This window comes from Rhinopithecus bieti, unplaced genomic scaffold (assembly GCF_001698545.2).
Source record: "Rhinopithecus bieti isolate Rb0 unplaced genomic scaffold, ASM169854v2 scaffold_34544, whole genome shotgun sequence".
Classification (NCBI taxonomy): domain Eukaryota; kingdom Metazoa; phylum Chordata; class Mammalia; order Primates; family Cercopithecidae; genus Rhinopithecus; species Rhinopithecus bieti.
Genome location: NW_016814795.1, coordinates 841,052 through 868,151, shown reverse-complemented (window position 1 = coordinate 868,151; position 27,100 = coordinate 841,052). Strand labels below are relative to the sequence as shown.

At 33.4% G+C, this 27,100-nt stretch overlaps 1 protein-coding gene across 1 annotated transcript in view; it reads left to right on the top strand.

The window, feature by feature from the left end:
* SEMA3A (semaphorin 3A) overlaps positions 1-27,100 on the top strand; it is a 231,727-nt gene that overhangs the window by 176,900 nt on the left and 27,727 nt on the right. Inside the window, exons 8-13 of the mRNA XM_017852379.1 lie at positions 5,305-5,447; positions 8,383-8,497; positions 8,589-8,658; positions 11,858-12,002; positions 13,785-14,004; positions 17,297-17,388. Coding sequence (XP_017707868.1) covers positions 5,305-5,447; positions 8,383-8,497; positions 8,589-8,658; positions 11,858-12,002; positions 13,785-14,004; positions 17,297-17,388 — 785 coding nt within the window. The remainder of the gene's footprint in view (positions 1-5,304; positions 5,448-8,382; positions 8,498-8,588; positions 8,659-11,857; positions 12,003-13,784; positions 14,005-17,296; positions 17,389-27,100) is intronic.

Here is a 27,100-nt window from a genome sequence, read left to right as displayed (position 1 = left end):
GTCTCGGCCTCCCAAAGTGCTGGGATTACAGGCTTGAGCCACCGCGCCCTGCCAGGATAAAGAAATTTTTAAATGCATATTTGTATTTAAGGAGTGTCATTAAAAAGGGAAAGAATAAAAAATCTAAGGAAGAACTATGTCTCCTTCCTTCCTTTCTGCAATTCCCCACTTGTGAGAATCCTTTCTACTTTTCCTCACCTTTCTCAAGGTCTTAGGTTGTCTTGCTTTGTTTGTTTTTTTCTTTTTACTCTGTACACTTAATCACTCCATTGGCTCACTTTCAAATAACTTCAGCTCTAGTCCACATTTCCTTCCTAAGCTTTTTTATTCATGACCTCTGGGTCTTCACAAGGCTCTCACTCTAAAGACACACTAAACAGAATTCATCTTCCTTCCATCTCTGAAATCTTCCCTTGCTCACATGCTCTCTATCTTAATAACTCCTCTACAAGCAGTTATTCAAATCAGAAGTTTCTTTTTTTATGATTGCTCTCACTATTTCTTACATTTTACATATTATCAATGAGCATAATTCATCAATTATATTTTCAATTGATCCCTGCATGTCTCCTTTCTCTATCCTCACTATCCCATCCATATCCAGGTCACTGTCCTTTCTCATTTGTGTTTCTATGACAGCCACCAAACTGGTCTTCCTCCCTTCATTTTGGCCTCACTGCAATTGTTTTATTTTTGTTGTTTTTTTGTTTGTTTGTTTGTTTGTTTAGTTTTTCTCTGCAGCAGCCAGAGTGATCCTCTGAAAATATACTCCTGACAATGTCATTGCTAGGTCTAGAACACTTCAGTGGCTTTGTCCAGAGCCAGTAGGACAGATATATTCCTGAACATGACTTCCTGCATATTCTAGTCTCTGCTTAACTTTCTTTTTTTTTTTTTTTTTTTTTTTTTGAGACGGAGTCTCGCTCTATCGCCCAGGTTGGAGTGCAGTGGCCGGATCTCAGCTCACTGCAAGCTCCGCCTCCCGGGTTTACGCCATTCTCCTGCCTCAGCCTCCCGAGTAGCTAGGACTACAGGCGTCCGCCACCTCGCCCGGCTAGTTTTTTGTATTTTTTAGTAGAGACGGGGTTTCACGGTGTTAGCCAGGATGGTCTCGATCTCCTGACCTCGTGATCCACCCGTCTCGGCCTCCCAAAGTGCTGGGATTACAGGCTTGAGCCACCGCGCCCGGCGTCTCTGCTTAACTTTCTGTCATCATTTCTGACCACCTCCCATTTTCTTGACTACTCTCTGTGTGTACAACTTTCTCCATTGTTTCTGTGATTTTGCAAATGCATTCCTTCACCTGAGATGTTTCTGGTTATTCTTCAGATCTTGAAGTATATGTCATATCTTCTGACTAAGAATTATGCAAATTATTTCTGGTATATTCCTTCAATGCTCTATCTTCCACGGCATTTTTTTTCTAAGCTCTTATTTTTGTTCTTTCTGTGCAGGTTAACAATTGTTCAGTTTAATTATCAGAATTCCCTTGAAGATAATAACTACAATGTAGACAAAAAACATTTTACCTTAATATGCCCTAATCTTCCACAATCCAGAGTATAGAGTAGGTGCTTAACACTTATTTTATAAATGAAAATATAAATGGTAAGTGATTGCATGAAGAATAAAGTTATTCATGCAAAAGTTTGTAGAATATTGGATTGACAGCACATAGTGAGAGACCTTAGACTTAAAAATAAGAAAAGATCATTCTTCCCTGAAAGAAGAGAAATTAGGAGGTGAAGAAAGGAAAAGGAGAGAGTTATTACTAAATGGATTTGGTCCTATCAGTACAGCAGGTAACAACAACACCTTTAGAGAGCAAATTAAAGATGCATATTTGTCAATTTGAGGAAGAGCAGGGTGCTTTAAAATAGTTGTTGATAATAAATCTATAGTGATCTTAGAAGAAAATGAAACAATTTCTTAGCAACACTAGGGTTCTTGCTTAGGAAAATAGCTTCAATTTATAGCAGATATATTTACTATGAGTACATGGTTTTTTAAACCCTTGCTTAAGTGTAAGGACAAAGGGAAAAAATCTGGGGATTTATAAAGCTGCTACAGTGGAGATTCCAGCAGCCAAGAAATCCTAGATAATAGGATAGTGGGAATGACTGATTTTAAGGTTTGGATTGAATAAAGAGGTGATTCATCAGTGAGGGGATGAATACACTTAGAGAATAAAAGAGAGGGCTAAGACGACAAAACATAACAAGAAAGGGGAAGGCAATGTTTGTGGGACTGAAGAAGTAGAAAATGTGTGGTGAGCAGAGGTTTTGACCAAAAAGCAGATTTTCTAAATGTGAAACATTAGAAGAATGGCTCCTTTTAAATTGTTGGAAGAGATCAGCTAAAATCAAGGCCTATTATATTTGGAAATGGGAATGATTGTTTTTCAAGTCTGAGATATAACCTAAATTTCTTGAACACAAGTTATGTTAAATTGACAGTGTTTTTCTTGGATAGTCTCATTTTCTGTGTTAATGAATTTGGTTTTCATTTTCTGTGTGTACTTCTATTTTTTGGCTGTACCTGAAACTGGATGAGATTGTTAATTCACCTGCAAAACTCCCCACATCTGTAGTTATCATACGTTAAAGAAGAGACTAAGGTTGAAGGTCCTTTCAGCAATGAATATTCTTGATAATTTGCTTGAGTTATTTCCCACTAGAGTCCAGATTTGTAAGATAATAATTATCCTCACATATTTTAGAGAGGTCAGTGCAGTGCTCAATAACACCTTCACTCATGCCCAAACACCAAGAGAACATAAGAATATGCACATGTAAAATATTATTTTCTTTGTTGTCATTTTTGTGCTTTTAACATTGCTTTTGTTAGACTGTGGCGTTCTGAGAACAAGGATTATATATTATGGATTCTCTTTTCTACATGGCGTCTTACACATATTTGTGATATAACAAAAACAACTGGATTTAGTTACTCAGAGTTCTTTAAGTTATTCAAGTGTTTGTATGAACAACTACACTAATTTTGGAGGTAATAGTAGACCAATTTCTCCCTCCATTGTTACAGTGTTAAAGCAGAAGAATGTACGATTGTTTTCATTTTTATTCTGCAGTTGGATTATAATATCCTCAAACTTACCATGTGATGGAGGCTTCCTTTCAGTATCATCATAATAATGTTAATATAGTGTATTTGTTAACATTTTACAAAATCGTTTCACATGTCTTAGGCTTAAAATATTTGTCTTTATATTAACTATTTATGACAGACAAGGTGAATAGATCCCAGTTTGAAGTAACTTGATTTGAAATAAACGTAATATGAAAATTATGCATCTGAGCTCAGAGAGGGAAGAGTCTTGTTAAAGGACACAGAAGATGCAAGTGACTAAATTAAATCACTGCACAAACAGGTTTGTGTTACATATGTGCTCACATACAAACACACACACACATTTCTGGAGCCTAACTTTACCAATGTGATTGTAATTCTTTAGTTTGTGACAGTAATTCCTAACATGTCACATTAATTATTCTGCTCACCATCCATTATGAGAATATATACTCCTCATTATACATGCATATTTACATATATAATATATATGTATGCATATGAACAAGTAGAAATTTTTGAACAAAAGAAAGCTTTGAACAGTTATCCAGGTTAAAGTAATATATTATTGTATGGATCTTTAAAAAAATCTGATGCTAAGCAATTCTACTTTAAAATTATTATTCTCCTACTCTTGTTCACTGGCACACTGAGCTTTAAATATGAACAGGTAATATTTCATATGTTTCACATTATTTCCAGAATCTGTACAATTTGCCTGAAAAGGATAGTAAAGTTTGGCCTTGTGAAATATACTTGAATGCATGGTCCCAGAGCAAACGTTAAAAGGTTACAAGCACAGGGCACATGATAATGATGATTATTCACAGGTGTAAAGATCAGGACTAAATAACTTGGATTATATGTGGATAAAGCTAGTTTCAAGTTCTGATCTCTTCCTGGTCTCTTAAGAATGGTGCTGACCTGTACGTGTATATTTCATTGTTACCTGGATAAAATAATACACTAAGGGATAAATGTAGATTATTGTAAGAATATAAATGTCTGCAGTATCCTAAGTGCCTTCAGTGAGGTACCCTTAGCTTCATAGCACATAGCTTCTTAAGGCTATGAGACTATTACATATTTTATATAGTTTGTGAGACACAGGCATATCAACCGAAGAATATTCAAAAGTGCTTTTTGAAGTGGAGCTCTAAATATCCCTGATATACATTCCGCATAACCTAGGCAGTCCCTTCCCCTCACCATTTTTCTTTTCTTTTCTTGTTGCACAGATATTCATGACTGCCTATCATGTTTTAAGCTTTAGGTTCACCGCATCAAAAAAAAAATACAACAAATCCTTATTTTCATGGAACGTATATTTCATTGGGGTGGCGGGGGAGACAGACAATAAGCAAAGGAAGATTAGATAGACAAATGGATAGGTTAATCAATAAATACTTTGGGAGATGTATCATATCAGACAATAAATCCAATTAAGATGTTGGAAAGTTTGGAGAAGGAGTGATAGAGCAGAGGTTCATTCTGGCTGTTGTGTGGAGACAAGGGTTGGTAAGGTAGAAACTGAGAAACTAGTTAGGAATCTACTTTAGTAATTCATATTGGCAGTAGTTTCCTGAGGGAAAGTGGTATTGAAAAATGTGGTAAGAAATTGAGATAAATAGGGATATGCTGATAGATAGAATGTTGGGTATGAGAGAAAGGGAGAACTCAAGGGTGACCGGAGTTTTTCCTGTGTATCTAGTGGAATGACACTGCCATTTACAGGAAAGGGGAACGACAGGAGAGGATTTACTTTGTTTTATATAGATTTCACTTTTCCCTTCCCACTCAGTCTTTGCTGAAAACTGAAATAGACCAATTAGTATTTTGATTTAAATTCTTATGCTTAAAAGAAGGAATAACAATGGTGACAGCAATAAGTAACATTTGGTAGTACCTATAGTTTGCAAAATATTTTAATATCCAGTCATGGATCTGCAATGTATGATCACCCTAAAGATTTCTTTCTGCACCTACTCCTAACCTTCAGAACAAAATACATAAATTTTTCTAGAGATATAAGGTATTTTATAAGATACTTTATAATGGATAAAAAAGAGTTAATATATACCTACGAAATGGAAAAAGGAAAGATACGTTTCTTGAAATACATCAATTAAGAGTTAAGAAAAAGTAAAAATGGACCATAAAGAATGGTATTATTTATTAAGCTGTGAATTAATATATATGCTATAATTTGTCTCTCAGATCCAAGGTTCATTAGTGCCCACCTCATCCCAGAGAGTGACAATCCTGAAGATGACAAAGTATACTTTTTCTTCCGTGAAAATGCAATAGATGGAGAACACTCTGGAAAAGCTACTCACGCTAGAATAGGTCAGATATGCAAGGTGAGGTAAAGAAAAAAAATGAGAAGGATGTCATTTTCCCATAACGACTTTGCTTTTTAAAATTTTCTACCTGTGTGCACATGCAATAAAAATTTTGGCTACAGTTTGACTGATATAACAAATAAATGGTAAATAATGATTGAATATTATAGTTGGTTATGAGTAACTCTACACAGTCAAATATGCAGGTAGAGGTTGTGAAGTAACTGGCATTGTTTCATAATTACATTACATAATATCTGTTTGAAATTTTAGAGTAATAAAATGATTTTATTTTACCTGGGAGAAGATAATTTATGTTTTTTCAGTCCTAGCACAGTTTTCGATACCTTGTAAGTTTGTTAGTTTTTGTTTTGTTTTGAGACAGAGTCTTGCTCTGTCCCCTAGGCTGGAGTGCAGTGGTACAATCTCAGCTCACTGCAAAATCTGCCTCCCTGGTTCAAGTGATTCTCCCACCTCAGCCTCCCAAATAGCTGGGATTATAGGCACCTGCTATCACGCCTAGCTAAGTTTTGTATTTTTAGTAGAGGCGGGGTTTCACCATGTTGGCCAGGCTGGTCTTGAACTCCTGATCTCAGATGATCCACCCCCTTCGACCTCCCAAAGCGTTGGGATTACAGGCATGAGCCACCGCGCTCGGCCCACCTTGTAAGTTTTGAACAAATATTTGTTGTTGGAAGATGTGAAGAATTCATTTAAGAGAGAAAAACATGAAAGCTCGTTTGTACAAACTGATTGTAGCATCCTATGTACACATATACACACAGCACACACACAAACACCCATACAAAAACAATTTTGAAGCTGTGAGCTTTACCTGTCTGAGGTATTTCACTCATTGTATGGCTTAATGTCAAATGTAATATTGCATTATACTGTTAGATAAATGGAATAAAAATTGCTCAACAACCACTTATAGATTAATTAGTATCATCAGTGTGAAAATACAATAGTGCCATTTGTTTCCCTCTATGGTGCATAGTGCAGTATTTATGCAATATGAAAAAGTTAACTGTTAGTATATATTAAAGCACCCTTCAAATAAAGAAAATCATAAGCCACATTCCATGATCATCTTAAAATTGAATTCTGTCTTTTGAAGAAAGCATCCTGAAATTTTAAAAATCTTTCTTTCTATGTGTGACCTGTTACCCCAATATGATCTAACTATTATCTCTAGTGTATTCAATTACTGAAAAATTAAAAGTTTTCAATACTTGAAAACATACAAATAACATGTGAAGTAGGTGAGACTTTTTTCTCCACAAAAATCATGTCATATTTAAAAGCACTACTTTCAAGGCTTAAAAAAATCTTTAAGGTGTATAAAAGTATATAAACAAAATATAAATCAGTTTTACTCTAAAGGAGCATGTTCTCTCAATATATGTACATAAATATCATTTTTGAAAACTATAGTTTCTAGTAAACACCTACCACAATAATAGAATTTATTACTATGCTTAGGTTAAATCAGTTTTCTTCAAGGTGAGAAGCCTTTCAAAATGTTTTCTCTGGAATGAGTTTCCTTTATTAAGGGTTATTCAAATATTTTCTCAACGTGTTGTTTGTAAAACATAAATTGCTTCAACTCCTTCAGCTTATAAAATATTTGATGCTAGCATGCTTTTGTCTGAGATCTATTTTTTGTATGGGTATTTAAGGCATACATTTATCATCCATTCTTTAAATACTCACTGAATGCCTACTGTGTACAAGCACTGGCTGTGAACCCGCCTATGTAGGTAAGATCTCAATGCACAGTAGGTAGGAGAGAGAGCATTATACCAAAACAAAACGAATTCATTCATTGCAGAGTAGAAAGGAAAGTTAAGTGATTGTTAAGATTCTATTATTTATTTTAATAGACAATAAAAATTGTATATATTTACTGTGTGCAATATGATGTTTTAAAATGTGCAGGCATTGTGAAATGGCTAGATCATGCTAATTAATATGCATTATCTCACATACTTATAATTCTTCATGGTGAGGACACTTAAAATCTACTCTTTTCACAAATTTCAATAATATAATTCATTGTTATCAATTAAAGTCATGATGTTGTACAATAGATCTCTTAAACTCATTTCTTCTATCTAAGTGAAATTTTTTATCTTGGACCAAATCTCTTCATCCTTCCCCCAAAGCCCCTGGTAACCACTGCTCTACTCTCTGCATCTTTGAGTTCAGCTTCTTATATTCTACTTATAAGTGAGGTCACGTGGTATTTGTCTTTCTGTGCTTATCTCATTTCTCTTAACATAATGTCCCCCAGTTTATTCATGTTGACTCAAATGACAAGATTTCCTTCTTCTTGATTTTTATTTTAAACTGTAAATTGATAATTATGACTACATAAATTTATGATTACAAAGCAATGTTATGATTTATGAATATAATGTGGAATAATTAAATCAACTAGTTAACACACCCATCACCTCAAATACTTATTTTTTGTGGTGAGAACATTTGAAATTTACTCTCTTACTATGATTTTAAATGTATAATACATTATTATTTATGATACCACATTGTGCAACATATCTCAAAGAAAAAACTGTTTCTTCCGCTAATCTAATTGATTTTCTTTGTTTTAAGGCTGAATTGTAGACCATTGTGTAAATGGACTACAATTTCTTTATCCATTGATCTGTAGATGAACCTGAATTGATTTTATAAGTAAGCCCTTGAATAAATAAAGGGACTACAGAATAAATATCCCTTAAAAAGTCAAAAAAACTTGAGGGAATGATTTGACCACAAATGTAACAATAAGTGATAGCTACCTGTATTTGGTCATTTAAAATGATTAGGAACTTTTAAAACATGAGGAACTGTATTTTATGTTTGTCTGAAGATATGAAGAAAACAGAAATATTTGAAATTATCATTTGCATTCACAGTGCCTAATACTGGTGTTCCCTTCTTTCAGAATGACTTTGGAGGGCACAGAAGTCTGGTGAATAAATGGACAACATTCCTCAAAGCTCGTTTGATTTGCTCAGTGCCAGGTCCAAATGGCATTGACACTCATTTTGATGAACTGCGTAAGAAGCTAGTGTTTATGTATAGAGAATATTTGTTCAGACTTTGCCATTCCATAAAAAAGCAACTTTCTCCAATTTTGTTTTTAAACAGAGGATGTATTCCTAATGAACTTTAAAGATCCTAAAAACCCAATTGTATATGGAGTGTTTACGACTTCCAGGTAAACAACTTTTTAACTACCTTATAGAAACTTCATGTTATTTAGGTGGTATCCAAGTACCCATAATTTGTGAAAGTATATTTTTGAAAGACAAGTGTTGCTTTAACCTTTGAGCTGTTGTGTATTCTTGGGTGACTGAAAGAAGTTATGATCTATGTAGATGTTTGTTTTTTAAATGAATTTTAGACAAAAAATCATCATTGTAACAATGTTAATGTGTTATGGTGAAACAGTTTGAAATGTTTATGTCATCTTATGCATATCTTTGATTTTAAACCTTTAAATAAAATGTAAAATATTATAGAGATGGAAGTCTGAGTTTTGGGAAGAGTTTGTAGGGATATAAATTAAAGATGGAAAAATTAATTTAAATTTGTTGAAAATATAACAGAAACAATTCTCTGTCTCTTGATCTCTCTGTCACTTTAGTCAATTGCTAATGAATGAGATAAGAGAAAAGCCCATCAGCAATTCCACTGAAAGTCCTATCTGTTACCAGATGATTAGTATGGGAATCTGGGGACAAAATACATCTACAGATGTCAAAACAGTTCATGGCTCTTCCCAGTATGTCTATTCCACAGATGGGATATTTGCTACACTTTTCTTTGGTCTTTAAACCTTTAACCCTAGAACTAAACTAGAAATGTGTATGTTTGGAGAAAACTGATTGTTTACAAAACAAATTTTTAAATTGCCTTTAGGTAATTTAAAAAATTATTAATACAATCATCACTTCTCAACCTTTAAGATTGTGTGAAAAGTTATTAATACAGCAATTGAAGACCCGTTATGTCGTATAAATAGTTTTAAAACTTTTTAAGTGAGTAAATAGATTCTCTTTGTAAAAAAATCTACTTTTTTTTTTTGAGACTCCATTTGGTTTTTTATTATCTACCTTATAACCCAGATTTTAAAATAATCATGTAAAAAGACATAAAACAAACAAACAAAAACCTTCAGCATTACAGCACTAGGGTTACATTATAACCACATAAAAAGACGACAAAAACAAACAAGAATCTTCAGCATTACAGCACATAATAAAAACAAACAAAAACCTTCAGTGTTACAGCATTATTATTATTATTTTATTTTTTATTTTTTATTTTTTGGAACCAGTGTCAAACTCAAACTTAATTTCTTTGTCCTTTTATCTCCTTTTATCCCTGCCCTGCTTTTCCTGCTCTTTCTCTACTGGCTCCTTCCCTTCTTCCTTCCCCTTCTGCTTCCTCTTTTTCTCTCTCTTCCTCTTGCCTCCTTCCCTCTTTCCTCACACTTCTCCTTTTCCTATTTTTCATGCTCCCTAAGTCTTGCTGTCAATTAAGCAGAGATTATATCCCTCCAGGCTATTACATTCAGTATAAAGTTCATGTTACCTGGGGTTGTTGAAAGAAACACATACACATTTAGATGCATATAAAGAAGGATATGCACTGGGATGTGAATGAAATGTTAAAAGAAAAATAATTTAAAATCAAAAGTCAGGAAAAGTAGTGCAAGTAACTTTGATAGTAAAGAAAATGATTAACTGCAATGTCCAACACTGTTTTATTCTGTGACTATTAAAGCCACTACAAATTGCTTGGATGTTTTACTCAATAATTTTAAAAAATCACATAAAATTAAGAAATCTGTATTTCTAAAACTATTTGAAGTTCTTCATACCTAAATAATATTTCTTCCCCTTGGAAAAAAAAAAAAAACAGAATGACTAAGCTATAGAACTTAAGAGACTCAAACAAATATTAATCCATTTCTTCTGGTTCCTCATTGCTTAGTGCAGTGGCTTAAATTTGAGTCTGCATCAGAATCTCCTAGAGAGCATGATAAAATTCAGATTCCTAGGCCTTGCCTCCAGAGTTTCTGACTCAATAGAAATTAAATGCGACCTAAGGATATACACTTCACACAAGTACCCAGGCGATGCCCATGCCGTTTGCCACCTTTTGAGAGCTAGAGATAAAATAATTTCACCTATTTATTTCAATAGAATGGATATTTGTATGTGAGTTTTAATAGCTACATATCATACTCCTTAAGTATTTCGATGATAGCTGATTTAATCAAAGATAAGCAACGTAAAGAACAATGGAAAGGGGATATATAACCCAAACATTACAAGGTGTGATGTATCAAGTATGCACTAATTTGCTATTTGTTCTGCTATGAAAATGTTATTAAATTCTGTAAGTATTTATTGAGGTTTACTCTCTGAAATGCCATGTGATATATAATTTAGGTAGCCAGAAAGAAGCCAGGCATGGTCTCTTCTCTCATGAAGGTTGCAGTCTATGAAACGCTCTCTATATGCAGCAGTTTCCAATAATAAACTGTAGAGAGCCCATGTAGTTCATTTGGTCTGATTTATATGTAATTTCAAGGGGGAAAGTTTGGTTAAAAGATAAGCATTCCATATTTTAAATGTGCACAACTGTTTAATATCTTTGTATAAATACATTACTCAAGCCACATTTCTATAAGCCTAATAAAATGGAAAATTGTGGCAATTCAGTGGCTTGCTTCCAGTTTACCTGATTTTTTGTTTAGCTAACAAAATTTTCGTTTAGTGAAATGATGAGTATAATTGCTGTAATTCTCCACTTTAATTGAGTGAAATAGGTACTAACGTAATTATTTTCTGTGTTAGAAAGGGCTGATTTTAAGTGTCTTCACAAGAATCAACTTCCTACTTGATCTAATACTTCTGGGAATTTAAAAATAATACAATGTGACACATCATTTGACACTATTTTTTGTACTAGTTTCAGCCTACAAAGTGAGTTCTTAAACATTCTTGCTAATTTAAAAGTTTCCTGGGTTCTGTAATAATGCTTGAGACTTAATCTACATTTTAAAAAATTTCCCCATGATATTAAAATTACCTGTTCATTTATAGCTTATATGTATTTGTTTTTCCTATCAAAACCTAGTACTCTATGTTTCATATGAAGGCATATATTCTGAGTACTAAAGCCATTTTCAGCTATGCCTTCTATTTTTAAGAAATCACAATTTTTTGTTCTTTTGTGTATTGTTAAATGCATACACATGACTAGAAAAATCCTAAACATTATTGCTAACAATTTATATTCATATTTTAATAAATAATATAAAAAATGTAAGAACTCAGTATCAATATTTCTCTTACCATTGTACAAAGATGAACATCTGTTTTTATTCTTGCTGTCTTGTTCAGTAACATTTTCAAGGGATCAGCCGTGTGTATGTACAGCATGAGTGATGTGAGAAGGGTGTTCCTTGGTCCGTATGCCCACAGGGATGGACCCAACTATCAGTGGGTGCCTTATCAAGGAAGAGTCCCCTATCCACGGCCGGGTACTGTAAGTAGCTTAGGTGTTTATGAGATGAATATATTTCTGCCAAAGGCCAAAAAACAATGCAGCTACAGACAGATATTAAATGTATCCTGTAATGTAAAAAAAAGATTTCAAGATTGTAAATTAAAGCAAGATGAAGATTTTCCATGAGTGAATGAAATTTCACATTTAAAAACATGTTCTTTACAGATGTCAATGCTTAAATTCAGTGTAAGATATAAATCTAAAATTATTAAATCTTATTTTAATTTTGATAACACATTTCTAAATTTTGCAAACTATTTTACATGCTAGTAGAGAAGTGCAGAAATAATTTTCAGTCTCATGAAAATACACTTTATCGTGTCTTCCAGGTTTTTACATAAATGTTTGATATTTCTATAACCTTAATTTTATAATTTACATACAAAACGAGAATTACAACCTTACTTTCCTTAACTGTTATATTGTTGTACTATTGTGCATGTATATACACATACATAGACATATATATGTGTGTATTTATATATACTCCTCCCATTTCAAAACACATTCATTTTATTTCTCATGAATTATTAATTTTTTCAAGCTAGTGGCAAAGACAATTGATTTCTCATTCTAAGCTTCTTGTAAGATCAGGAATCTCTCATAATTACATTTTAGCTCCCAAGCTTTTACATTAAATGGTAGAAATTACTTAAGTGTAAGACTAAAAGCAAGAGATTGGAGATATTGTACTCTATAAATGCTTGCACTGCATCAATAACTATAGTGAAAGGAGATGGTGAAATCTTAATTTGTCATTTTTGCTGTATTGTCTTACATAGAGTGTTTACATCCAGAGGTGAGGTTACGCCAGTGCAAAACCAGCATCTTTCTGGCTGCTGGGGCCATTTTCGCTTCTGCTTGGTCATGACATGCATTCTGATTGGTCACTTTTTGTGCAATGCAGGTTGTTAAACACTTTGAATAACACTTTTCGTTATCACTGGGATTATTTTATTTATTACATTTCTCGATGGTACTTTTTTAGCATTATGTTAGAAACAAAACAATAAAGAATAGTTTATATTGTTTTTCAGTTTGAAAAGAGAATTTGTATTTTAGCATGATGCCATAGTAAAAAGTTAAATGTATTCAATAAAATTATTCTGAGCATCTCTAATTCAAAGATTAATTGCATTTAGTTGTAGTATATTCCATTCATTATGTCAAATACTTCATCTATTTTACTAATAACACTCATGCTTGTGGCACTAATAGAGGCACCAAACTTCTCCTGTACACTGAATTCATTACATACATTCGTAATTTTGCCTAAGAATTAGTGACATAACTAAATCTCACTGAGAATTAAAATATATTTGGGAAATATATACTATATATTGCACTACTCTTTTCCTTTATTTTATTTTTGAGACAGATTCTTGTTCTATTGTGTAGGCTGCAGTGCAATGGCATGATCTCAGTTCACTGCAACCTCCGCCTCCCAGGTTCAAGCAATTCTCCTGCCTCAACTTCTCAGGTAGCTGGGACTACAGGCATGCACCATCACGTCCAGCTAATTTTTGTATTTTTAGTAGAAATGGGGTTTCACCATGTTGGGCCAGGCTGGTCTGGAACTCCTGGCCTCAAGTGATCCACCTGCCTCAGCCTCCCAAATTGCTAGGAGTACAGGTGTGAGCTATCATACCTGGCCTGAACTGCTATTTTAAGTAGAACCATTGAGGCCATGTATTATTGTATGATGTACAGTTATGTTTATTAGATTTTAATCAAAAGATACTGTTCTCTTTATCATAATAGTGTCCCAGCAAAACATTTGGTGGTTTTGACTCTACAAAGGACCTTCCTGATGATGTTATAACCTTTGCAAGAAGTCATCCAGCCATGTACAATCCAGTGTTTCCTATAAACAATCGCCCAATAATGATCAAAACGGATGTAAATTATCAATTTACACAAATTGTAGTAGACCGAGTGGATGCAGAAGATGGACAGTATGATGTTATGTTTATCGGAACAGGTAAATTTTTAAATTTCAACTGTAAACTTTTTTCCAGAACACTATGTTTAACTGATTAAGTAAAGTTGATCTTCGAACATCACAGGGGTTGGGGTGCCAACTCTCTGTGCAATTGAAAATCCACATATAACTTTTGATTTCCCCAAAACTTAACTACTAATGGCCTACTGTTGACTGGAAGCCTTACCTATAACATAAACAGTTGATTAGCTTCACATATTGTATGTCATATGTGTTAAATATTGTATTCCTACAATAAAATAAGCTAGAGAAAAGGAAGTGTTCTGAAAATTATAGGAAAGAGAAAATATATTTAATATTCCTTAAGTGGAATTGGATTGCCCTTGTCTTCCTGTTGAGTAGGTTAAAGAGAAGGTAGAGTAAGAGTTGGCATTGCTCTCCCAAGGGTGGTAGGAGCAGATGAAAATTGTGTATAAGTGGACCCACACAGTTCAAACCCATGTTGTTCAACGGTCAAATGTATACTAAGAACTGAGGCCAGTTTCTACAGTTACTTTCAAGGTATAATTCACCTTTAATAAATGAGTAAATAACATGAATATTCTTTCATTATAAATTTATTATCTTTTCAGACAAGCTGAGGCATACTAATTTAAAATAAATTCCCTTTTCAGTGAAAAGTTGATAAGTTTAATCAGGTAAAGCTAATGATTAGGTAAGCAATCAATATTTATAATTGCATCATAACTTTTCTGGCCAGTGGCTTTTTAGAACAAAGATATATTACTCAAGTCCTGCCTTAAATTCCCAAGACATTCAATAATAGTTCCAGAATATTAGTGCAAAATTATCTGAACTTTAAAATTACAATAATGTGAACATTGTCTAGTAAATAAATGTTAGCAATAAAATTTTTTCAGTGTTTCTGCCATACAATGAAAAGAAAAAAAAATTCATTAGAAAAACAATATAATTGATTCAAATAATTCTTAGATACATTTCTATGGACATTTAACAATTCATTTTACTAATTCCATAATTAGAAACAGACTTTTTCAGGTATATTTTAAGAATGAATTCCATTGTTATTATGATATATTATTTTATTTTGTTCCCTGCTCTTTTAATAGTAATATTATTTTGAAAGTCCTAGTTACAAATCTGATACTTGCTACTTAGGGTCAGATTCCAAGGTAATAAATTTCTAGTCTCCATTAACACTGTTAACTAACATAAATCAATGGGGAACAGAGTGAGTGCTCCACTGAAACCTTGTATAATAACATTTATTTTCCCTTAGTGAGAAACAGAAAAAAAAATTGCATTAACTACAGGGGAATGGCAACCATATAGTAAGTGCTTTAAAGACTTAAAGTTTTATAACAAAATTGTGAAATACTTATGTTATCAGGTGTAACAGTGTCAGGTTCTGAGCAATACATTAAAGTCCACTTTTATGAGTGAGAAAGTTTCTCTACCAAATAAAAGAATCTCAAGCAGACCCAGGGTTTCATAAAAGTCAATGAATTGCAAGTATCAATTTCTGGTTATAAATATCCTTAGAACATATAAGAAATAGCATTTCTCTCGGATAAATATTAGTTTATCATTCAACATCAAATTATAATTTCTTTTCTTTTCAGAGTAATTAAGTTTGTTCAGTCATGTCACACTTGCCGTTTCCTTCACCTCTGGCTTAAATGCATTGAGAAGTCTCTCACTCACTGTCAAAGCAACAAAGCTTGCTTCTGGGTATTCGACCAAATAAACCTAATCATGAGCTTTTAATTCCTCTTGGACGCAATGTGTCTTTAAAGGCACCAATTTCATGAGTGTGTTAACTGTCTGATGATGTGGATGTCTATCGGTCAGTACAGACCAGGGTCATCTGTCAGCAAAGTAAACTGATTACAGTAATTTTATCATTTAACTAAGTTGCACATCATAGTATATTGATCCTAGTTGAGTAATCTGATTCAATTTGTGTGAAATTGTTTGAAATACTACTCAGTAAAACTTGATCTGGAAAAGAGACAAAGCTGTGTTTGGGTACCAGAGACCCGATCAGAGGCACTGAGTAGATTAACCTAATTTACCTTTAATCTTTACTATTATGAGTAGCCTAAGGTCCTGTAAATATAGAAGGATCTTCTTAAAAGTGTACTTTTGTTTGGTTTAACTTTACAAGGGATAAATTAGCAACCTGTCTTCATCTCATATAACATATCGTGTTGGTTCTCCAAAAATAGTTATCAATGAATTTTTTTCTCATGTAATTTATTCTTCGTTGACAAGATTTTCTTCACAATTACTTTGTTGAACTTGATTAAGAGGAACCAATTGAGGCCAACAGATTTGATCAAGTTTAGTCAGAACTAGAAGGTTGAAGAGTACAATTTTTGAATTTAATAAGCCCCTGTTCCTCATTCCATCAAGGAACAGGAATATACTTGTAATACTGGTAATTAAATTTTAAGCCCAACTTAAAATAAGAGTGACAACTGTTTGATTATTAAAACAAGTTGTCTCTTTCAATAAATGCAAATTTAGAAAAACAAATAAGGGTTGAAATCTCTATAAAATGTTGTTCCAATATTTTTATGTTTTTGGCCTTCTGAATGTTAAAAATTTCCTATGTCTAAAATAGATTAACCAAAGTGTGCATTTTTGAAAAACCACAGCCATAAGTAATCCTAGGTGTTTACTTTGAGAAATTGGGTTATTGTCATTCATCACATAATGGCCATTGAGCCATCATTAGGAACTTCTAAGTACTAAAGACTTTAAGATGACAAGATGAGCAACCAGGGCTCTGAAGCTCTGACTACTTCCCTTGCTTGACAACATTCCTTGCATTTTTCATTTCTATTGAGTCTTCATAGTAGGACTCTGATTTTGTAATAAAAATGGAAGAATCCGTCATGACAAACTGATATTATTTTAGGTTTTGTTTCTGAGACACCAGGCAATTAAGGAGATATTTTAGAAATAATGAAAAGAATTGATCCAACCTAGGCAATCTCTGTAATAATTATTATATTTTTGAAAATGTATGCAGTCTCATGATAAAACCTTCTTCAAGGCTTAACATATTTCTAAAAATTCAGTCTTTTATATTCCAAGTGTGTCTTTATAGTTTACCCTTATACTTTGTATAATTGCAAGAAATGCATTCGAATATGTATTTTACTCGTGTTTTGACCAAAAAACAAATTAAAAGGAAGACTGATATCAAAGCTTCTTTGTCTGACAAATGCATATTTCATTCATTAACACTAAACTCTGTTCAGATCTACTTAACTTGTGGTCTTCTCCCCTCTTTCTTTCAAAGATGTTGGGACCGTCCTTAAAGTAGTTTCAATTCCTAAGGAGACGTGGCATGATTTAGAAGAGGTTCTGCTGGAAGAAATGACAGTTTTTCGGGTGAGTGCTGCTTAATTTCAAGTGTCAACAAGTTCAGTTGTACGTCTTTCCCCCAGGACAGCTGCACACCGAACTTGGTATGGACAAGTAGTCTAGCATACATACCCTTCTAATTAGCTTGTCAATTAGAAAACCAGACACTAGTCAAAATAAGCCTTGAAACTTTCAATGCTGGTTAAATCTAAAGATGTAAAGAAATATATTTTTGGCTCATATTTTGTTTTCTCAATGATAAAATATATTATTTACATTTTATATTATTTATGTAAGTTGCCTCAATAAACAAACTCTTCCCCACTCCTAAAATCTATTTTACACATGATAGTATAACTGAAATGATATGTAACTTCCATGAATGTACTAAAGGAAATACATTCAGAATAACAGAATAGTGAAGACATTTTAATCAATTTTTAGCTTATGTATGAATTATTTTATATTTTCTTAAAGAAATCATTTGTTAACAAAAGAAAATTTGAGAGGTCTATATCACTGACAGTAAATTTGTTATAGATTCCTAGTTTACACGCTTAAGAAATGTTCAGATATTTATCCCATTATCCTGAATCACAGACAACCCAGGGGAGTTGTATAGGGTTGGAGGAATGGGGGTACAGGTGAGAGGGGTGTTGGGTGGGTGAAGGGAAAGAGGAGAACTGGAGTAGTCTAACATTACCACATGTCTGTTATTCCTTTGGGGAAGTCAGCTAATAGAAATAGTTTAAATTGAAGCACACCTTGAGATGATTAATGACATATGATGGAAAAAAATATGCCTGTAAATGTGTTATTTGAATTTTTTGATAAAAGAATAGAGCAAACATCTATTGAGACATTTATAACTGAAAAAAAAAAAAATCAACACCAAAACCATGTATTAGAAGAAGTTGGCAGACAGAAAAATGAGAAAATATTGTATCTAGTCTGACAACTTCAAGTGATCTCATTTAGTCTTCAGGTGTCTGTGGTAGTTTATGAAATGAATGGGCTTGATTAAAATTTTCAGTTGATTCAATATTTTAATGGTAAGCAGTTTTCCCAAGATGTCTTACCCCAATACTTTCATAACTATATACAATAAGTTATTCTTCCCTCTTCAGTAGTATTTTAAAGAAAAAATGAAGTAAAATATGGAAAGCTCCTAATACATATTCATTCAACTGGCATTATAATTAACATTGAAACATATAACTGGTGAATTGTAACATAGATGTTTTATGATAACAAGCTAGACAATGTTCTACTGGAAAGGGTTTAAACTCTACACTCATATCTACATGACAAATCCAGGTGGAACACTTAAACCATTCCCCTGAACTTCACCATCAGTAAAACAGTGAGCATAATACCTATTTCACCAGGACTCTGGAAGACTTAGAAACTCTGTAGGTCACGCATCAAAGACAGTAACAGGCACTTAGCTCAAAATGTCATTGCTAATATAATTTTATTATTTTAGTTTAGCTAAACTGAAAATGAGCTACATTCCCAGTAGCCTTTCCTACTAATCCTTGGTTTAAGTCTTCAAAATAATAAAATAATCATAATTCTATTATGATTTTTACAATCAGGCACATTAGCCTTATTTATTTATAATAATTTGTATGCTAAAATATAAAAGTGATCTAATTTATCAGTCTGGTATAGAGTGATGACTAATCCTTATCAATCACCATGTCCCATAGGTTACCCCAATGAATAAACACATTGGTACTTTATCTTAGAAATTAAAAACAACAACAGCTAACAACTATCCAAATGGACTCTGTTTGACCACTACAGAGTATGTTTAGATTTAGAAAACTATACGGACACTCAGGGGTGGATATATAAATTGCTGTCTTGTCTTTATTGTTATATCTCCAAAACCTAAAATGTCTTTTAAACCAACATGTATTAAATGAGTGAATTAATTAGTATTGATGAAAAAATGAAATACAAGAAATTAAAGAATTTAAGGCCTTCTTCAAGGAGACGATGCTTAAAGTGAGGTGCCCAAGTGTGAGAAAAATAAACTAGGAACAGTCACAAGTTATCATCCTGATTCTGCACCATATTATTCTCCAGTAGAAAACCTTTACCAACATATATTTGGAGACAAATTTTGCCACTACTGTTGCAAATGAAGTTACAGGAGACACTAAAATATGGTTATCTCAAGAATTTCTAATTTCCAGAATCTCTTACTTTTGCATTTGTCATGGTTCCTTTGCATATTTCCTTTCAGTTATAATACATTTTTAAAACAGGGTTCATTAACTAATTTCCACTGTAAATAAATGTATATTAGTACATATGATGGGATTGGCACAATGCTAAATTCTGGTGATACAGAGATGAACACTATAAAAGTGGTCTCTGACTTCATGCAGTTCAAAGACTATGATGTGTTATCAATCTCAGTTTCTAGGACTTACTTTTCTACCTATTAATGCAATTACATTTTATTTTGTAGAATTGTATCATATCACGACATTGTAAAAATAAGGTTATTTTTTATTATTTAATTATTTTCTGATATTATGAATTAGAATGTGCATAATTTTGCAGTGATATTGTATCTTAGTGAATTTTTATTATTTATATCTCCAGGGATTTTAAGTTTATATTTCACATCTTGGCTATGCTGTTTAGTACATTAATAAGAGTTTTAATTTAAAAAGGTGTTAATTTAAACTGGCCTACTAAATGACTTTTAACAAAATTATGAAAATTATGAGACGTTGGAAATCCTCATGCACTGCATAACAACATTATGGACAAGAATAAATCCCACGTCCCAGCTACTCGGGAGGCTGAGGCAGGAGAATGGCGTGAACCCGGGAGGCGGAGCTTGCAGTGAGCTGAGATCTGGCCACTGCACTCCAGCCTGGCGACAGAGCGAGACTCCGCCTCAAAAAAAAAAAAAAAAAAAAAAAAAAAAAAGAATAAATCCCACATATGACAGTGGTCCCATAAGATTATAACAGGCCTACAATTTCCTATTGCCTAACATTTTCAATAGTTTACCTTCTGTTGTTATTTTACATTGTACTCCTACTTATAAAAAATTAATTATAAAACATCCTCAGGCAGATCGTTCAGGAGGTATTCCAGAAGGTAGCATTGTTATTGTAGGAGGTAATGTGCTATCTCCTATAATATAGAGATATCAAATATATGTGCTATTGACCCTGAGGTCCTTCCAGTAGAGCAAGATATGGAGGTGAAAGACAGAGATATAGATAGATGATCCTTACCCTGTGTAGGCCTAGGCTAGTGTATGTGTTTGTGTCTTCATTTTTAACAAAAGGAGTTTAAAAAGTAAAATAATAATAACAAATTTTAAATATAGTAATAGTTCATAGAACAAGAATATAAGTAAAGAAAACATGTTGGGATAGGTGTATAATATGTGTTTTAAGCTACGTGTTTTACAAAAGAGTCAAAAGTTTTAAAATTCAATAGTTTATATTGTAAACAATTTACAGAAAGCTAAGATTAATATATTACTGAAGAAAGAAAAATGGTGACTACAAAGTCTACGGTGGTATATAGCAATGTCCTAGGCCTTCACATTCACTCACCACTCACTGACTGACTTGACCAAAGCAACTGCCAGTCCTGCAAGCTCCATTCATGATAAATACCCTACACAGGTGTACCATTTTTAAATCTTTTCGACCATACATTTATTGTACCTTTTCTATGTTTAGATATGTTTAGATACACAAATACTTACTATTGTATTATGATTGCTTAAAATATTCAGTATAGTAGCATGATACACAGGTTCATATCCTAGGAGCAACAGACTGTATCATCTAGCCTAGACAGTAGGTAAGTGTACTTTATGATTTTTCACACAATGACAAAATCATGTAATGATGTGTTTCTCAGAATGTATCTCTGTCATCAACCCATACATGATGGTACGAGTATTTAATATCTATTAGATTTTTTTTTTTTTTTAGCATTTTGCAGTTTCCAGAGAAATACATAACCGACTTATACCTTTGATAGCTATTAGATGACATTTGTATAGCATTTAAGATATCATGCAGTGGCTCACGTCTGTAATTCCAGCACTTTGGGAGGCCGAGGCGGGCGAATCGCGATGTCAGGAGTTCCAGACCAACCTGGCCAGGATGGTGAAACCCCATCTATACTAAAAATGCAAAAAATTGTCTGGGTGTAGTGGTGGGTGCCTGTAATTCCAGCTCCTCAGGAGACTGAGGCACAATAATCGTTTGAACCTGGGAGACGGAGGTTGCAGTGAGCCAAGATTGCACCACTGCACTCCAGCACTGGTGATGGAGTGAGACTCCATCTCAAAGAAAAAAAAAAAAATTGTTTCATTATTATCAATCTGTAACAATTAAATGTAAATGAATACTATTGTGCTGGCATGGAAATGCTTATTTCGGACTTTACAATTTTGGAAAAAGATTGTGCGTGAACAATATTCCTTTGATAGAAAACCATTTCAGTTCTGTTCCATAGTCTCTGTTATGCATTATTGTCATTATTATTTCTTTGGCACTCAAGTAGACAAAACATATTTGGGCAGAGTTTAGAGAAATATTTACTTTCAACATTCTATTCTATCAGGCAAAGTTCATACATATATTGTGGTCTAGCAATTGGAATATTTCACTGTCAAACTTTGTTTAATTTTACAGTGGGAAGGAAGAAAAACCCCACAACACATTAAAGCCATAGCTATATACAGTGAAATAAGCAGACAAATTTTACTGTTTCTTTGTTTCTATTTGAGCCATGTAAGGCAATCCATTTAAAATAAAATACTATAAAAAAGGTCAGGGATAATTTGACAAGGTAAATAGAAAAGTTACAGATTTAGGGTCATGGTAGTATCTGATATTCTTGGATTTTATTAAAGACATTTAATGATACCCAACCAGTTAATTTTACCATATTATCATCTTCAAGAGACCATGTTCATTATGTGTTCTTGACAGAATGAATAACCAAACCTCATATAAATACATGAATTAAGACCAGTATTACACCCATTCCCATTTTGAGGTTGGTTTCAGGAAAACACCCTGACTAATCATACATATTCCAGTGGTTTCAGTTACATCCAATATACTTTTATTTGGGGTGAAATCAAATCTCGATCAGAGTATAGAAAGAAAAATATTCCTTAGTAATGAACATTTTCATTTTTGAGTAAAATTTTAATTAGTAATAAGAGGTGAAATAAAACTAGCATTGGTATAGGACTCTAGAAATGACTTTGATTTGCTATAAACTACCCCAAAAGACATTAAAGTACTAAGAAACAAGCCTAATTCCAAAAATGATTTGCAATCATAAACCTGAATTTCAATCGTATTTATTATGTGATTCTGAACACGTTAAAGTCAATTGAGCCTCAATTTTTTCGTCTGACAATAAAGACTGTGATTATAAATACTTTTAAAAAGTGTTTTGTTTTAAAATTAAGATTACTAGTAAAGGCTGGGTGCGGTGACACATGCCTGTAATCCCGGCACTTTGGGAAGTCCAGGCGGGAGGATCACGAATTCAGGAGTTTGACACCAGACTGATTTTTCAACATGGTGAAACCCCGTCTCTACTACAAATACAAAAATTAGCTGAGCATGGTGGCGCATGCCTGTAATCCCAGCTACTCAGGAGGCTGAGGCAGGAGAATCGCTTGAACCTGGGAGGTGGAGGTTTCAGTGAGCTGAGATCACACCACTGCACTCCAGCCTGGGCGACAGAGTGAAACTCCGTCTCAAAAAAAAAAAAAAAAAAAAAAAAAAAAAAAAAAAAAAAAAAAGATTACTAGTAAATGGTAGCTATTGTTAACTAGTTATACAAATGAAAATCTCTTTTAAAATGCTTGAAAATTCCATACATATGCCTTGTTTTATAAAAATACTCAGAAGATACAAAAGCCTAATTTATGCTGATTTCTATTTAACTAGTCAGTTTGGGATTTTCTTTCCAGTACAATCAAAGAGGGTTTAGTTTTGAGACTGAAAGGTTATATCAAGTTGCAATGCTCTTAGGACAGTGGGCTTTATTTATAGTTCTACTGAATGCATGGAATTGCAAGGCAGTTACATTGATAACACATTTTAAACCCAATTTGTGAAATATTCCATGAACAGCTGAGCAGACAAATGAAAGAGTTTAATTTTTGTTCAAATGAAAACATAATTGATACTTTCCTAACCTAGTCTATTAACTCATTCTAAAAGTGTCCTTGTGTTTAGCATCCAACAGGCTGTGTCAGAATCTCCTGGGATCAGCAGGTTGAAAAGCTTTGCAAGTGAGAAAGTTTAATAAGGACTAGATTAACATATCTGAAAAAAATTGTAAATTGGAGTCATAGAAAGCCTTGAAAAGATGCTAAGTTTTAATTTTATTTTTACTCAAACACCAATTAAATGCAACTGAAACCAGTTTCATGAAAACACGCTTATGAAGCTACATCTGTTTTAAATGGAAGTCATATTCACTACCCGCTATTTCTCAGAAAAAAAATCCCCATAGCTGATTTAAACGAATGTCATCTTAATATATTGTCTATTAAAATTCAACCACAGACAGCATATAGTTCATCTTATTCCAAACTGTTATTAATTTCCTGGTCTAAATAATAAATAAGTTCCATTTAATTAATGGATTCTAGAATCTTAAGAACCTTAAAATCTTAATATGATACAATGGAGGCTGTTATGTACTAGGGTTTCTTTTATGTTTTACATTCATAAATGAAATATTTTTTATCTTACCTTATAGATATTTGTTTTTTGTATTATTAAGGAACATGAAATGTTAAATAATTAATCACCTTCATTTTTGAAAGTACTTTAGAGCTAGCTAATTTCCACTTCAATCTACATTAGCTGTTAATACTTCTCTGCCTAAGAAACACTTTCTTTTGAAATTTGATTGTAACTTTCCATCATTAAAAACCTTCATGCAAATAAGGGCTCCCTTAATAACCGCATAACTATTTTTCACGTGAAATTTTGGCAATGAAAGAAGTATCTGTGGAAAATGTTTCCTTATTCTTTTCTAAATTTTTCTGTTTTGGTATTGATTCTAATATTTACAAACCTAAATACGAGTCTTCAAACTTTTTTTTGAAAGCTGAATATCCCAATGATCACGTTTTGCCGTTAGCTTTCTTGAGTTGAGGCCTACTAAATTCTCAATATTATATCTCTGCCATTTAGAAAAAGTTGATAGACATTTCTTTCATCATAGTTGTTCTTTATGGATTGCATATTTTTTGTGTAAAAAATTATATATTTAATAATTAATATAATTCATTATAAGCTATAAAATTGGAAACCATGGGAAATCTCTAAATTATACCATTACATTAATGTACCTCCTAAATCATTTCTTTCATTTGTGTCTCAGGCAGATTGTCTTAAATTTGTTAAGAAAATCCTGTTCTCAGCTCATCCATCAGGTTTGAAGTAGAGATTTGCAGTTCTATAGCACATAGGGAGTAATTAAAAACACAAGAGTTGGGAGGCTGAGGTGGGTGGATCACGGGGTCAGGAGATCGAGACCATCCTGGCTAACACACGCTGAAACCCCATCTCTACTAAAAATAGAAAAAAAATTAGCAGGGCTTGGTGGCGGGCGCCTGTAGTCCCAGCTACTTGGAAGGCTGAGGCAGGAGAATGGCATGAACCCGTGGGGCGGAGCTTTCTGTGAGCCGAGATCGCACCACTGCATTCCAGTCTGGGCGACAGAGCGAGACTCCGTCTCAAGCAAACAAACAAACAAACATTCAAAAACATAAGAGCTTACTAGGGAAGAAAAATGGCATCCAAAGGAGAGTAGAAAGGAGTAGTCAAGGAACAGTACATATGTTAGGAGTGGCTGGAGGATGAGAAAAAGACTATGTTAAAGGTCATTAAGGAATAATTAATAAAGAATCCCAAAGCATAATGGAATTTATTACAGGAAGCAGTAAAGAAAGAATAAGTCGTCAATAGTAACATATAAAACAAAGTCTAATAATAGTTGTGGATACAGAAAAGTGTCCTATCAGCAATACCCAGTTTACTGGTGATTTCTGCTTCTGAAGATAGTAGGCCACCTCTCTGGAATAAAAGTTAGACTCAGCGGGTTGAGAAGGGAAGGCATTGGATGAGAGATGAACAACCAAAAGCAGTGAGTGTAGACTATTCTAAATTATTTTTGAAGAAATTCCAGCTAAGCTATAAGAAACAAAGAAAGACTTAATAGAACGGCTATCTTTATCTTAAATATAAATTAAGTGGAAGAAAGAGAGTATAGTAGAGTAAGTTGAAGAGAGGAGAGAAAGAGGAACATTGGTAAAGAATTCGTTCATTCATTTATTCATTCATGCAAATATGTATTAAGAACTTGTAAATACTAGGCATAATTCCAGGGGCTAGGGATATGGCTGTGAAATAAACAGCCAAAATCTCGGTCCCAAATTGAGGGGGATGGGCAATTGGAAAGACACGTGAGACGCCTCAGCTGCCTCCTCACATCCTTTCACCTCATTTCTGATTCCTATGAGGAATCTTTTCTTTATGCCCCAGCAGGCCAAAAAACAAGCTAGAGTCACAGCTGGGGCTGTGGGAGACTTAACCCCCTGAGAGCATGGAATGAGGAATGGAATGAATAAGTACTTTTCTTGGTACAAACCTCAGTGGACAATTTGGAGAGTCATTGTCAACTATCCTCAGATTTTTTTTCTTAGTATTGACTTCCATAATACACTTTTTAATAGATTTTTTCCATCTTCTCAATCCTCAATTCTTTACTCTTGCCCCAAACCTGCAAACAAGATTTTATCTCAGATTCTGCTTTGGGATGTGTGAAGAAACTTACAAGACAAAAAAATGAATTATATGTATCTATATAAAATTTATTGATTATTAAGACATATTAATAATATATTATTAGATAATATGTGTGTGTGTGTGTATATATAGATATATAAAACCGGTAATAAGCACTAAAAAGAAAAACTAAAGCAAGGAAATGAGATGGAAATGTGTGTGTGTGCATGTGGGTGTGGGTGTATGTGAAAGAGAGAGAGACGAGAGAGGAAGAGAGGGAGGAGAGATTTGAATTAAACACTATATACCAAGCACATTTGTAATTTGTTTTACATGTATTAATTCATTCAGTCTTCTCACCAACCCTATAAGAGGCACCATCTAACTTTCAAATGAGAAAACTGAATTACAAAAAGTTTACACACTTTGCCTAATACTGCATTTCTGGCCAGATTTGAATCACAATTTGAGACCTGGCAGTTTGGCTCCGGAGTCCAACTCTTCACACTTAATTTAGTAGCGTCAGTCACCTACACAGTGAGGTCTTTTAAGATCCTTCGTTCCATCTAAGCCTCTTTCTTATCAGACCTCTCAGAAACCCACAAGCAGTCTCTGTCTTCTCATCATGTTTGTCTTGAATGAAAGATATAGCCTGCAGCACAGTTCTTTGACAGTGAACCTAAAGGATGTAAACTCATGCGTTCAGTTATATAGGCTTTTGGTATCTGCCTACATCAAAGAACACAATTTATTTATGCAAGCCTATACACATTCATGATAAGCTCCAGATAGAATAATTAATGAAGTGCATTGGTGAGTATTACTTCTCTAGTTATTACTCATCTATGTTAACCTGTTGATAGACATTAAAGAGATTATATTCTCTGGCAAAGACCTGGGTGTAAGTCCTTGCACAC